This window comes from Acromyrmex echinatior, chromosome 11 (genome assembly GCF_024713525.1).
Source record: "Acromyrmex echinatior isolate Ae372 chromosome 11, ASM2471352v2, whole genome shotgun sequence".
Taxonomy (NCBI): Eukaryota; Metazoa; Arthropoda; class Insecta; order Hymenoptera; family Formicidae; genus Acromyrmex; species Acromyrmex echinatior.
Window position 1 is genome coordinate 5,701,283 of NC_141862.1, and position 14,600 is coordinate 5,715,882.

Here is a 14,600-nt window from a genome sequence, read left to right on the forward strand (position 1 = left end):
TAGCAAATACAAAGACAAATTAAATATAAGTCTATAAAAAATGACCTATTTAATGAAAATGGTATAATAATAAATAAGACAATTAAATCTAGCGAAAGATATATTTAATATAATTTCACTGATTTATTTTTATAACAGTCTCAGATTATAACATGTAACTTATTCGCTTAAGCTATTATAAGATACTGCATGTGATGAAAAAAACTATGCGAATGAAGCTCTACGGATGTTTCGATGCGAATGTTTTTACTATTAATCATAGTACTATTATTCTTAGTTGTTATGCGTATGTGAAATTGATTTTTCTGATCAATTTACAGGTATACAGATAAGCAGACTTTCATAATTGTAAATGTAGCTTACAATAAAAAATAATATAGTTCAGTCATGTTACAAAAGAAATTCGTTTAATTGTTACACTTTTTAGTTTCTCTGTTTCCGAATAACTTTTACAATTTTTGCATATGGCACACAGTAGATGTCGAATACAGTTCAGTAGAAATATGCACTCAATCATCGAATGTTCACAGACAAGATATATCCAAAAGTAATAGTAGACTGTGCAAATGGTTGTTTCACTCTTTTTGCGCATATATATATGCTCAATAAATATTCCGAAGTATTGAAAAAGCGGTGCATATTGACATAGAGTTTTGGCAAGATGTAATACATGTATATATGTATATATGTATATATCAAGATCATATCGGCATATCAAGAAAAGCGCTCGAAACAATATCGATATCAAATACGATCATATCGCATGTTATAATATGTAAATGCATCATTTCCCTGGAATAACAACTCCGTATAACGAAAAAAATGCAAACTGCACAACAACACAACGATTATTAATATAACGTTATAGCACAACTCTTATCAAGAAATAAAAATAAGTATAAGTAATATAAATTTTTGCATAGTAACTAATACAAATTAAAAGACATAAGAAAAAATCAATTTTCGTTTATGGTAATCATACCAATGTAATACAATTTAATAAATATATATTCCCTAGTAAGTACAAAGTAAAAAAAAATAAAGAAAAAGAAAGAATATAAAACAGTGTACAAAATATGTCAGATCCCTCTTATATCGCTCAACTCGAAATGCAATGCGATCGATCATTAAAGTTAAGTTACATATAAGGACACGTACTTAATAAATTAACGTATAATTTACATTGGGCGGAAATAGAAAGACAATGCTATCCATCGAACGCGGCATATCAGAAAAAAGAACACCTAGAAGGTGCTAATGCGCCATTGATGAATGCGTCATCTGGAAAGATTAGATTCTGTCTCTGAATCGATGGACATCAATAGCACATAGATTGGCGTATACGTAAGCAACAAATGCACAGCGTCTTCGCGATCGAGCGCTCGTAATTGTTGCACCAGCGAACCGACGGTGCATTCTGCACCCGCGCACTTCAATAGCCTGTGGGTCAAATATGAAATTTCGAAATACTCCAGTTACGTTATAACGCAATCAGCATGCTTCAAAAGAAAGCTCTTACCTCAAAGTTGGACTGTCTACTGTGCTATCCAGTTGGGCGACATGATCCCCCAAACCGAGTCTCACGGCGAGTAAACACCAATCTCTTCCATGATGATCAGGAGGATCTAACATCTGCGCCAGTCGCCGTTGCACAGCAGGTTTTATATATTTTACAGGTTGCTTCGGTCCGGGAATGCAATTTTCCATTAATGGCAGTCCGCAACTTACTATCTCCCACACGGTTTCTTGCTGATCGTTCAGAGGATTCTTAAGAGTCGCCTCTTCAAGGCCTTTGTCGATTAAAGCCGATGTGACAGTGGCTGGTGCCCAAGAGTGAATTACCTGCAATTGGTATTATTTTTAAACGCATACAATCTCAATCTTTCGATTTTATAATACATCAATTTAAATATATTTTAATTTTTATTTACCTCTTCATATTCTCGAAGTTGGCTTGGACTCAACCAATGTCTCTCAAGTAACATTCCGGGCGCGATTAATTCGATAGTAGTATCCATCGCGTCCAGAATCACGCTGAGAAGAGCAAAACACTGTGCACTAGAACCACGTGGACCGCGTACTTGAATTTCCACGCAACTGTGTTCTTCCTCCTCAAAAGTGATTATACTCTCACAAGGCCCCAAACACAGTTTTGATCCTCGCCACCACTGATATAGATCTGAATTCGACGGATCCCACGTTTGAGTAATTTTTCTCAGTTGCGCCTATATCAATTTTAATGTTTTAGTTCTATTATTATATTTTCTTTATTATAAATATTGATTACCTGTAAATGCATAAATATAGCAGCCAAATGGTACAAAGGCGCTTCCTCTGGGCAAAGGCGTAAACCAGCGTGAGGTAACGCATTGGAACAAGGTTTCCACGGTTCCCATAAACCTGGCAGACGCTCTACAAGGTTTAAACACGGTATCTCGTATTCCACTTCATCATCATCCACTTCGCACTAAAATATAATAATCAAATATAATAATCAAATTGATTGATAAAGTTTCTTAAAACATACCGGAATGCATAAATTGACTGCTTGTAAAGCTTGTAAAGCTTGAGCGGCGGGGCATGGACACCGCGCTTGAAAATCTTCTAAAGTATAAACGCCGGTAGTTCGACCGCCCAATCGTCCTCTTTGATCAGGACTTAATTGCCAATTTAGCACATCTTGCCAAAACCATTCGGGATTGAGTACTATCAGATTTCCAGGTAGAAGAATACATTCCCCTAAGTTCTAATTTAATATACATAGTCGTTAGAGAAAAAGAACAATGTAAATTAAATTAATTGAAGTTAATAAATTATAAACCTGTAACTGTAATCCGAGATGTCTGCAATGTTCCAAACAAACTAAAGGATTGATCTTTCGAACCTCGTTCAGAAATTCTTCCTGAGTGAGCATTAACGGAGGTACTTCCAACGACTGCACATACGATCTCCATGCTTCGGCGAGACCAGTCCACACTAAGGTGCTCTATAATACATGATTAACATCCATAGTAACAGAGAATTCTGCCTTTATCCCGGTATCACATTGATGCAGAAAATATATACAAGAGAAAGAATCTCTTTTATTTTTTTTAAGATAGATATATAGTGCATGTATGTATACATGGGAGAAAGCATTAGTGCAACTATTGAACTAAAGTACAATTTCAATCAGTTTATACACACATCATTCAGAATTATTTTAAAGAAATTGAGAAAAGTATTTCGACCTGTTTATCAAGATTCGCCAGGGGCACGTACGTAGCCGCAGCACGCGACGCGTCACGTCGGAGAATACTTTCTGCAACTTCCGGTCCATCCTACATCATGCATCGCATGCATTAAGGCTTGTTAATAAACATTAATGGCCAAATAATCAGCAACTAAAACATATGTTCTTAATAAATTTGATTCAACGTGATATATATATATATTTATATGTATATATGACATGATATCGGATCCTTTTATTGAAAATGGTGCGCTCAATCAATCAAACATTGCAAATAATCGAATGTCGTCGAAAGTCACGAGACACAGAAGGTACTTTCAATGCTTTCAATTATTTGTACATATATCAAATCAACCATGCATCATGGATGTTAGAGAAAAATCATATAAGTGATTATAGAAATTGCCACATTGCCTCTATTGAGAGTCAATGTCTGATTTGACATTATATTGACACTGTGAATTTCGAGATTAATGAATGAATTGTACAAACAGCGTAATGAGGTAACCCATTATTGACCAGAACCGTTTCACAAGGGTTAATGCGCACATTTATTACATGCTGTACAAATTGATACAATTTCCTGTGAAAACGTGATTATTTACACAAGGTTGCGTTAGTCACAATTGCATGTATTAACAGGCTGCAGAATCAAACGGTTCTGCTCGCACATATTTAGTATCAAGCATACTGATATCATGCATTTACTGATATATATTTTGGAGTGGATTAAAGATATATGTATATTTGATGGTAAAGATGTAAAATCAGAAGAGATTATTAATTTTCATTAGAAAAAAATTTGCCGAATTCGAGATTATTCTATAATCTTAATTTCTGCATAGATAAGTGAGTGATGAAATAACATCTCTTCTAATATTATAGATGAAGTATGACAAATGTATAACTTTACAGAGAATATAAATCGTGTCACCTTGAAAAATTCCATCCTTGCATTATTTAAATAAGATCTGAGGAGTTTCAGGCCAGGACTAGAAGAATTAGTTGCGTCCAGTGCTACCATTTGAGGTTCCTTCCCCAAAATCGATGTAAAGTCTTTTAGTAATGGCAAGAGTGGTGCAAGCAGATTGCCGCCGTTAGAATTCGGGGCTAAAGGTTCCGGTGCATAAGTGCCGACTAAAATTACTTTTACGTCATTGCACTTGCCGCCAAATCCTTTAATAAAAAAAAACAATAATCAAGATTTAAAAATCAAAATGTATCTTCGACGAAAATAAATTAATTGTAATATAAAAAAGATTTGATACGCGACAATATCTTACCAATATTATTCGGATTAATACGGTCCAAAATAAATTGCAGCCAGAATTTTATTTGCTGAAGTTGAACAGTCAGCGGTTCTCTCAAACTAACCGTAATAAGATGCACTGCTGGTTGCTGGAACGTAAGTACATGGTGATAAGACGCCAGAAATTCTTCGCGTCCGCATAACTCCCAAAAAACACATTCGCCACCTGGTTAATCAAATACATTCTATAATTTATATATCTTTAAAATAATCCACTGTAATATAAATATCAATCTATTGTAGTATAAATATCTAAACATATATAAGTTTTCAATTTATACTATAGTTATAATTCTATATATTCATATTAAATTAAAAATTATTGAATATAATTTACCTACGTTACCACGACTCCATTCTACCCCCTGAGTACCTTCATATTCACTGTCGCTATATTCAAAGCTGAGAGAACCATGTTTACTTGTCACATCGAGTTCGATACTTGGTTCTCGCTACATATCGTACACAAATTTTTATTATTTATTCGTTAATCATATCATGCAATCATATCGCATGCACTTACCTTCGCACTACAATTCTGGCTTCTCGACCTCCGAAAGAAGCCGAAACTAAATATTCCAGATTTCAAAGAATTAATTAATGATGTTTTTCCAGAGGCGCAGTGACCGAGCAGTCTTATGTGCAGCCGATCTATCGGTCTGCGTGTTGGTTGCAGTTGACAAATGTAATTTTCGCGCTGATTCGGCTAAAAATAATTTAAACAAGATTCAATTACTGCATGATTCTTCCAAATGTAGAAAACATTGCATATCTTGGAACATATGAACTTACATTTCTCAACTTATCTAATAAACTTGCGATATCCGGATATCCATACTTAATCGCCGTGACGTCTGCCCGGATCCCCCGATTCGTTTTATCAACATCACAACCAGCAAGGCACAAATGTCTGACCAGATTAATATGCCCGTGTCGAGCAGCTACATGTAACGCCGTGAGACCTTGTTTGTTCGAAGTGTCTAGATCAATTCCAGTCTCTATTAGAAAAGTTGTCATTCCTTCGTCACCGGCCTCACAAGCTATATGCAAAAGAGTATCTTCTTTCTGAAACAAGCAACTATATTTTATCCACGAATTATACCCGGTATGTATTATTGGCAAAATAAGTAAAAGGTGTCTCACAGAGTCTTTCATGTTTAACAGAGCACCTTGTCTCAGTAACCGAGAGACAGCCTCAACACAGCCTCGCTTCACAGCACTGATTATTGCTCCACCGAGACCTTGAGGAGCTTCAGATTCCTGTGTGCAAAGAGAAAAAAATTGTTGCCAACTTGATAAAATTGTAATTCAATTTCTTTGAAATTATAAAATAATTTTATCTCTCTCTCATGTTGCGTAACATAAATGAAATTAAAGAATTATTGTACTTTCTAATAACCAAGGTATATATGTAATAAAGAAAAATTTGCATACTGTTTTTTGACATATTAACATATATTGCATATAAAAAAAATAATTCGTATATTATGTAATATACGATATAACTGTACAAATCAATGTCACATCGAGACACATTGGTCAAAAAAATGTATAAAATCAATACATAATACATTAAAACAGAAATAAATCGCTGTTATCGGAAATACGAGTCATTTTTTTTTCAGGAACACACCGTGAGAATCCAAGGATGTTTAAGGCACGATTCAGCATTTCCTCTTTTCCTAAAATAAAAAAATAATTTTTTTCCCCGATTTATTAATAATAAATTCACAACTATCCTGCAACTTACTTCGGATCCTTGATCAACAAGGATCGTATAAAATCTTTGGCAATCTCGGACACATTACTGAAATACTCATTATCAAATTGATATTGGCAAGCAGCAACGTTTGCATATGTCTCTTGCTTATCCTCGCCTAAAAATGGCGAAGCTCCGCTCAGAAGAATATATGTTAATACACCAACAGCCCAAAGATCAGTTCCCAAGCTAAGTGGTTCATAATTTACGATTTCCGGTGCCACAAATTCAGGTGTGCCAAATAGTGCTCTGTGTTCCGAACCAGGTACTAATCGATGCGATAGACCTAAATCTACAAAACAGTATTTGTACTAAAATTGTTTTGACAACTTTAACATAAAACACTGTAGACATTACCTATTAGCTTAATGCTAGGCATCGGTGGTGGTGTCGACAGTAGAATATTCTCAGGCTTAATATCCAGATGAGCAACTTGGTAGGAATGTAAATGACTAAGTGCCATTAAAACTTGGCGAACCTTGAAAAGGATATGAATAAATTATTCTCAGGATATTTAATTGTTATGTATTTACATACCACATGAACAGCTTCTGTTTCACTGGACGGAGTCCAATGAAATAACTCTCCTCCTGTAATCAACTCTAAGAGCAATACCACTGTTGTTCCTGTATCTATCACCTTATATAAGGAAACAATATTAGGATGCTTTAAGCGAGCTAAAAGACCAGCTTCTCGTGCTAAAAAAATTACTCTATTATAGTATTCTATATAGTATTATAGTATAGAAAATAAAAATATTTGCAATATATTATAATTAGAAAAATATTACCAATGTCAGCAGCAGCTACACCTCTGGCAACTCGTCTCTTCCTCATAATTTTTGCAGCATATAGCGCTCCAGTTTTTATTTCCTGACATTTTCGTACAATAGCAAATTGACCCCTGTATTTTACAAAATTGTGTTTGTAAAAATCATTGAAAGTTATAAAAATTTCACTACAAAATCATCAATTATGTACAAAAGTAACAGTGCACTCACTTGCCAATCTCTTCAAGCAACTGATAGTTTTTTTCAATCGGCTCATGATGGACCTCCATTAAAGTGCTCCACTCAAGATCTGAACAACAAATATAACATCAATGCATGACTTTGAAATTAAAAATTAATTTATTTACACATCAATATTAAATCAAGTATATCATCTTATATTGAAAATATTCTTATTTACACAATCTATACACATCCATAAAAAAATTTTTTAATGTACATGAAACATATATATACATTAACATTAATTTATTATGCAATATTCGATATTTCTCTCAAATAACAATAAGATTTCAGTCAAACACTTCGATACAATTATATTCTGGAGCAATTTAACGGAGCGAATGCAGATACCGGTCCTCGATACTAGGTGCAACAACCTAACGTCAAAACGACACACCACGAGAATTAGCTTGCGACAACAATGACGCACAGATCTCAACTGACACGGGAGATCGGTGGATGTTCATGGTCGTCAATCGGACGTCGCGATTTACGATAGTCAAAACCCGCGATCCTCAACATCGTGATTGAGGTGAAGCCGAGTTGCCCGTTGTCAAATTTTAGTGCGACAGATCGTTCTCCTTATCCTTTTCCCTGCCTCTCTCATCATCAAGATGCGACTGAAAGAACAAAGTAAAGACGATTTCTTACTACTTCTTACTACCGTTAGACGTTTCCAGTTGGCAAGACGTGCCCGGCATCATCTCCCGATCGTGCTCATCGTTCGGTCTATTCGGACAGTTTTTAAATCGCTCCGCGAGTAGCCGTTACAAAATTTGTGCTGCGGCCGACAGCGACAGCCAGGACAGCCTTCACCTGTGCCGGCCGCCCCGCACACACATACACATACTCATACACAATTATACACACAATCGCCACACACCCCATAAATGTATCCAGAAGCACAACGCTCACTGGCCTAGTTTCCACCGAGGGTTTAATCCGGATCAGAATGTAAAAACCAACTACAATTGAGTATTTCCCTATTAGGGTGAAATCATACGGTGCGGAAAACGATTGCGAAATAGAGAATGCGCCATTGCGAAACAATCAATTAGCTCTATTTGGAATAACGCTGATTGGTTGCTTCTATGACGCATTTTCTATTCCGCAGCTCTTTTCTGCACCGTGTGATTTCACCCTTACAGTCGAATGACAGGGGAATGCTCGAATGTAGTTGGTTGGTTCTTACATTCTGATTTCTGATCCGAATTAAACCTTCGGTGGAAACTAGGCCACTGATGCTCAGTGAGTTCTTGTATTTGTTTGGTCTACATTTTTAGATCTAATGGAATATGCCAATCAGATGCAAGGACTCACTGAACGCTCAGTGAGCGATCGTGCTTATGGACCCATGCGTCATTTGAGATGCATTTGTTTAGAAAGTATTGGCACATCTGCACACTGAACGCGGAAATTAATGAACACATTAGGAGCTTATTGGCTACCGCATCACATTTTGCCGCACGGCAAGCGTTTTCGCGTTCAGTGTGCAGAAGCCATAAGTGTACACGGAATTGAAATGATAGAACGGATTTCTTATTAGAAATGGGTCTACTAGCATTCCATAAGAAGTTTCTCTACTGTATCTGAATTATTGTATTTTTTAATACGATGTTCTTGTTTTATATATACATAGTCCAACTAATGCAGTTTATCAAATAATTCCGATATCATTCTGAAGTAATTGAAGAACTTCTCACAATCGGTCATTTGCATTTCAACGACTAACTTAATTCTTGGAGATGCCTTCTTTGTGTAAACATTGATCGTATCCAAAATTTTCATTTTCTTGTATATTTCTTGGAAACGAAGTGAAAATTACAAAATTGAATAAATTTACTAGAATACTAATAATTTCATTGGTAAATTTTAGCTGCTGTTGCAATAAAAACGTTATAAGCAAAATAAAATTTTCGCACACTCTTAAATACCGGAATAGTACAACAACTTGACACATTTCTTGCCTTTCGCAATAATTTTAATATTAGTAATAATACTACTTCTTCATCTATCGTTGTAGATTTACAAAAAAGTTTTTGAATATTTGTTTTAATTTTTAGATTTAACCAATTCAGCTAAACATGCCATTCCATTTCATAAAAAATTTTTCTACCCATCCCATATATTGTATAACTGGAATACAATGGAATTTTGATAACAAAATATAATATATCTCACTCTTATAATTCAATATTTTTGAGTATTCAAAGTAATATTATAAATAAGATAATTACATGTACATTACTATTTTAGTTACATTAAAATAACAAAATATCCATTAAATTAATCAAATTAGCTTGCGATCGAGGCAACATTCCGTCCGTTTTCATTCCATTCCGGCTACATGAGACGGGTAGAGAAATTTCTTACAGAATTGTAGAATTCAATTTTCTAGTAAAAAATCCGTTCTCTCTCTCTCCGTGTACAATGGAGGAGCAAAAATAAGCTTGTACTTCGATGAAATGCTTAATTCACATTGGACGCGACGAGCGATATCCAAAAACTGTGCTTTGTCACGTCCGCAGCAACTTCATTTTGTCCAATAATTATTTTTCGAACATACTCGCCACCGAGCCCGAATAATATACACGGGCATCTTCTAGAACGCATTTGACACTTCTTCCCATACCAACAGTGGCGCGGTCAATGGAGGGGGACTTTAGGAACGCCCTCGGGTAAACTCAGAAGAGAAGACAGAGTAACATCCTATAGAGTGGATGCGCGCGAAATTCAAATTTCATTTTCCGACCACCCGCCGCTCTAAATTTAAACGCCGCGTGCGAACATAATTCTTTTTTCAAGTACTAATTCCATTTCTAATTCTAAACGTATAATCATAAGATTTAAATTTTAATTCATAATAATCCAACTTAATTTGGAGATAAGTCTACTTTCGCGTAGGAATTAATCATCACGCCACTAACCAATGTATAATACTAAGGTGAATCATTGTTAAATACAATATATACCTAATTAACTTTAACTCAAGTGTGAATTTAGTGAATTCACGTTTCAACGTAACAAAATTGACGGAATAACAACGTGATGAGTATAGAGATAAATTATTAGGTAATTATCCAGAAGATACTCTTCACCTTTAATTTCAATGAAATTACGCTCACGTTTTTGCATAAAACGAAAGAATCTCGCGAAGTGATTTAACTGCACTTAAAGTACAGTCAACGTGATGCTGCAAATGCTTTGAAGCGTTTTTTAATTGATCAGTTTGTAAAATTCTTTCTTCTAATTGATCCATCAAATGCTTCGAAGCATTTGTAGTGAGACTTTGAGCCTTAGATACATGATAATAAAAAATGAATGACAAATACAATATTTAAACGTCATTTAGCTTGTTGTTGCTTAACTTGCTGTTGATTCTACTTACGTTCATTGCTCCATGAGATGAAGGGATTCGAAATCGCGTAACGAAACTGCGGAACGCTCGTGATTGATTCTGCTCTCATTCCGCGTTCCGCTATTCCGCTGCATGAGAATGCACCTTGATAAATACAGAACTACGTAAGAGAATACCCTTGTATTTCTACCAGATACTCTAGCTTTGAACACACTTGAACGTGCCCATTGTGAAATGATTGGAACACGTGCGTTTTCTTATTTTTATTATTGTTTAAATTGATTATTTTTATCACTTAATTGCATGATCATCGGCGATATACTGCGTCATTTATTGTTAACTAATCGATTAAGTAATTGTGGAAAAAACTTGAACCGTGTAATCGTGCTTGAACGTGTTGTGATTGTCTGATTGAGGTTATTTCATCACATTCAATAGATCATATGTAAATAATTATTTAACAAGATATGCAGTAAATAATTCTGTCAACATATGTACATAGGATTAAATATTTTGCAATCATGACGAAAAGTAAACGAGTTAGCGATAATGGTTGGAAATCTGTAACATTAGAAGGTGCCTTATTGTCTAACGATATAGAAGGATTAATTGGAATAGAGGAATTGACGGATTACAACTTAGAGCGGAGCAGTAAAAAAGGCAAAATTATAACAACAAGAGTAAAATCTACTAAGGAAAAGAAAGTGAGTATCTATTTTTTAACATCTTAAAACTTTTATTTAAATTATAATTCTTATTCTATATTATAGTCAGTGTCAAAGCGCAAATATCCGAAGGAATGGGAAGAGACTGATATCAACAATATTGAGCCTTCTACAAAGAAATCGAAGATAAAGCAAGCTGAAGTAAAACGCCTAAAGATAAAGAATGAGAAAATAAAGTCAGCAAATTTTAAAATTACTGATCAACAAACTAATTCTGACAGTGACAATTCTGACAGTGATTCGTACTGTGATATAGACAGTAATAAAAACTTGGCCAAGATTAATGCTGAAGCATGGCGCTCTATGGGTGTTCCTACTGCTGTAATAAAAGCTTTAGCTGATCAGAATTTTCATTCTCCTACCATGATACAAACACAGACATTGCCAGCTGCTATATTAGGTCGCAGAGATATATTAGGTGCTGCTGAAACTGGTAGCGGTAAGACATTAGCATTTGGAATTCCGATTATAAAAGGTATTTTGGATTTGAAGAACCAGAATAAAGATCAAAATAGTGAAAAAGATACTGAAGGTAATTTTTTTGTTTACAGTAATTTTTTTTTATGAATTAAGTTTTTTAATAAAATGAAGTATTGCTAAAGTTATCATCAATCTTTTGAAAATAAATATATTACAAATGATTTTTTAGAGTCTGATTCGGAAAATATAGTCTTATCGGAATTTGACAATTGCGTGAATATTGTGAACGATAAAAAGCTTGATGATTGTCATAATATTCCAACCAAACCCTTGTATGCATTAATCTTAACACCAACTCGTGAATTAGCAATGCAAATAAAAAATCATCTTACTCAGGCAGCGAAGTATACAGATATTAAGGTAAAATTATGTTTTTCAAAGTCCACAGACTTGTTAAATATGATTCTAAAGTTATCATATCATTAGATAGCTGTTGTCCTTGGAGGTATGGCAGCAGTGAAACAAGAAAGGATATTAAATAAGGGACCTGAAATTGTCATTGCTACGCCTGGAAGACTGTGGGAATTAATTCAAGAAGGCAATTCTCATCTAAATCAAATAGATTCTATCAGGTAATTTAAGGATCTAATAAGAAATGATTCCATTATTTATTCCAAGATATATTATAGAAATTATGTCAATTTAGATATTTAGCTATTGATGAGACAGATAGAATGATGGAAAAGGGTCATTTTCAAGAATTACACGATCTATTGGAAAAAATGAATGCAGATCCAGCGAAAATGCAGAAACGACAGACATTTGTTTTTTCGGCTACATTGACTATGGTACACGATCTTCCGGATTACCTTGATAGAAAAAAGAAGCGTTATGCGAGGAGTAAAATATGTAAACTCACCCCCGATCAAAAATTGCAAAAAATTATACAGTTATTAAAAATAAAAAATCCTAAAGTCGTTGATCTGACAAAAGAATCAGGTATATATATGTGCATATTAATTATCTGTTGTTAGTGAAAATAAATTGTTTGTGCCAATTATAATTATTCAATCTATATATATTATCAGGTACTGCCGATAACTTAACAGAATGTCGAATAGCATGCACAATTGATCACAAGGATTATTACCTTTATTACTTCTTAAAAAGACATAACGGAAGAACGTTAGTATTTTGTAACAGTATTGGATGCGTGAAAAGATTGGCCACTCTTTTCAATATACTTAAATGCAAGCCTTTACCTTTGCACGCCAATATGCAGCAACGGCAGCGCTTAAAAAATCTCGAAAGGTATGAAGCACAATATGTTATTTTGAATGACCCTTTAAAATGTCTATCTTGGATTTATCTTTGTAACATGTTACAATAAAAAAGTATATATAAATATATTTCAAAATATATATAAATTTATACTGAAAATATTATTTAAGCAATAAGCCTTCCGTTGAGGTTTTCATTATTCAGTTGTATATTCACATTAGTGGTCTTAAGGCACTTTATATATTTCGAAGTCATCAAGATCATTCTGTGCATTTAATATTTCCTATGATATTTATATTTATTGATACGAAACCTTATAGATTTCAAGCTGATGAGAATGGTCTATTAATAGCCACAGACGTAGCTGCGCGAGGTTTAGATATACCTAATATAGAGCATGTGATACATTACCAGGTTCCTAGGACAGCTGAGGTGAATGTCTAAGATGCTATTACAAATGTTAAGGGCCTCTTTCACCAGTTTCTGATTAAATTAATCGACAATCAACTCACAGAAGTGCCAACAGCAGTTTAATGTATCAACGTCTCTCTCTTTTCTGAGACAAACTGTGTTTAGTTTTCATGTGGCAATTATGGTGATTGAGTCAACCATCGATTAGCGTTAATCAGAATTAATGAAAGAAATCCTAACTAAATGCATTAAAATATTGATTATATAATGAATTTAACAATTATTTTACAGAATTATATACATAGGAGCGGTAGAACGGCGAGAGCACAAAAGGAAGGTATCACGATTTTAATGATGGAACCTTCTGAAAAACAGAATTACACCAAATTATGCAAAACTCTCGGACGCAGTATGTTAAAATTATAATATTGTTTCAATAATTCAATGCTTAATTAGAAATATAACATGGATGTATTTTTATAGCGCATGATTTGCCCATATTTCCGGTGGTAGATAGGATACTAGTCACCATAAAAGAAAGAGTGGATGTCGCTCGTGATATCGATAAGATAGAATTGAAATGTCGTCGGCAGAACAATCAGAAAAATTGGTTACAAAAAGCAGCGGAGGATATGGAAATGATTTTAGACGAGGAGGACGATGAGTAAGAGAAATAAACAAACTTTTTTTTTCAGTTTCTGTAGCGTAAATTATCTATCATTTTTATTTCAGTGAATCGTCGACGGAATCAGAAGAAGCAGCAGCGGCAATTAAACGGCAATTAAAGGCAAAACAAAATCAATTGCGATCTTTATTATTAAAGCCAGTATTCCCGAAAGGATTTTCGGGAAAATATCTTGATGCTAATTTGAACATAGATGTAGCTCAGGATACACAAAAGGCTATTGAAGTAATGAAAAAAGTAATAGAAAATAATACTGATAAAAGTAAAGATAGCAATGCCACATCTCGGAAAAGACAACACACACAAAAGTTAAAACCTAAAAAGTTAAAAAAGAAGAAAATATAAATTTTTATATAAATATAATTTTACAAAATATAAATTTTTTCAAATAGAGTCGATGTTTTTCTT

The 14,600-nt window shown here is 34.2% G+C and overlaps 2 protein-coding genes across 9 annotated transcripts; one reads left to right on the top strand and one right to left on the bottom strand.

The window, feature by feature from the left end:
• Nucleotides 1–87: 87 nt before the first annotated feature.
• On the bottom strand, nt 88–8,305 carry LOC105142977 (death-associated protein kinase 1). Of its 7 annotated transcripts, none has more exons than XM_087411589.1 (20): nt 8,196–8,305; nt 7,301–7,379; nt 7,091–7,203; nt 6,838–6,998; nt 6,658–6,778; nt 6,292–6,592; nt 6,175–6,223; nt 5,685–5,801; nt 5,334–5,606; nt 5,065–5,247; nt 4,879–4,993; nt 4,516–4,707; nt 4,167–4,408; nt 3,231–3,320; nt 2,822–2,986; nt 2,528–2,746; nt 2,288–2,467; nt 1,932–2,225; nt 1,520–1,842; nt 88–1,440 (listed from the first exon to the last, which is right to left on the bottom strand). In XM_087411589.1, exons 2-20 carry the CDS (start codon nt 7,357–7,359, stop codon nt 1,278–1,280), a joined length of 3,360 nt encoding a protein of 1,119 aa, XP_087267715.1. In that variant the 5' UTR covers nt 7,360–7,379; nt 8,196–8,305; the 3' UTR covers nt 88–1,277. The 7 variants fall into 7 exon arrangements, with proteins under 7 accessions (XP_087267715.1, XP_011049225.1, XP_011049224.1 ...); XM_011050923.2 differs by lacking the exon at nt 8,196–8,305 and adding an exon at nt 7,977–8,189; XM_011050922.2 differs by lacking the exon at nt 8,196–8,305 and adding an exon at nt 7,974–8,189.
• Nucleotides 8,306–10,794: 2,489 nt separating this feature from the next.
• On the top strand, nt 10,795–14,585 carry LOC105142975 (ATP-dependent RNA helicase DDX24). 2 transcript variants are annotated; one of them, XM_011050918.2, is made up of 11 exons: nt 10,795–10,917; nt 11,173–11,374; nt 11,441–11,927; nt 12,045–12,235; nt 12,302–12,447; nt 12,522–12,814; nt 12,904–13,126; nt 13,417–13,528; nt 13,799–13,916; nt 13,991–14,171; nt 14,240–14,585. In XM_011050918.2, exons 2-11 carry the CDS (start codon nt 11,192–11,194, stop codon nt 14,535–14,537), a joined length of 2,232 nt encoding a protein of 743 aa, XP_011049220.1. In that variant the 5' UTR covers nt 10,795–10,917; nt 11,173–11,191; the 3' UTR covers nt 14,538–14,585. The 2 variants fall into 2 exon arrangements, with proteins under 2 accessions (XP_011049220.1, XP_011049221.1); XM_011050919.2 differs by having other exon boundaries at nt 10,852–11,086.
• The last annotated feature ends 15 nt before the right edge of the window (nt 14,586–14,600 follow it).

Excerpts from the sequence above, each read along its gene's own strand:
- LOC105142977 (XM_011050922.2), bottom strand. The coding sequence starts at position 8,016 with ATGATGCCGGGCACGTCTTGCCAACTGGAAACGTCTAACGGTA. Across the intron at positions 5,802-6,174 it reads AACATCCTTGGATTCTCACG|GAATCTGAAGCTCCTCAAGG; the intron begins GTGTGTTCCTGA and ends CTTTGCACACAG. Across the intron at positions 2,987-3,230 it reads TGGCGAATCTTGATAAACAG|AGCACCTTAGTGTGGACTGG; the intron begins GTCGAAATACTT and ends CATGTATTATAG.
- LOC105142975 (XM_011050918.2), top strand. The coding sequence starts at position 11,192 with ATGACGAAAAGTAAACGAGTTAGCGATAATGGTTGGAAATCTGTAACA. Across the intron at positions 12,815-12,903 it reads TGATCTGACAAAAGAATCAG|GTACTGCCGATAACTTAACA; the intron begins GTATATATATGT and ends ATATATTATCAG. Across the intron at positions 14,172-14,239 it reads TTAGACGAGGAGGACGATGA|TGAATCGTCGACGGAATCAG; the intron begins GTAAGAGAAATA and ends TTTTTATTTCAG.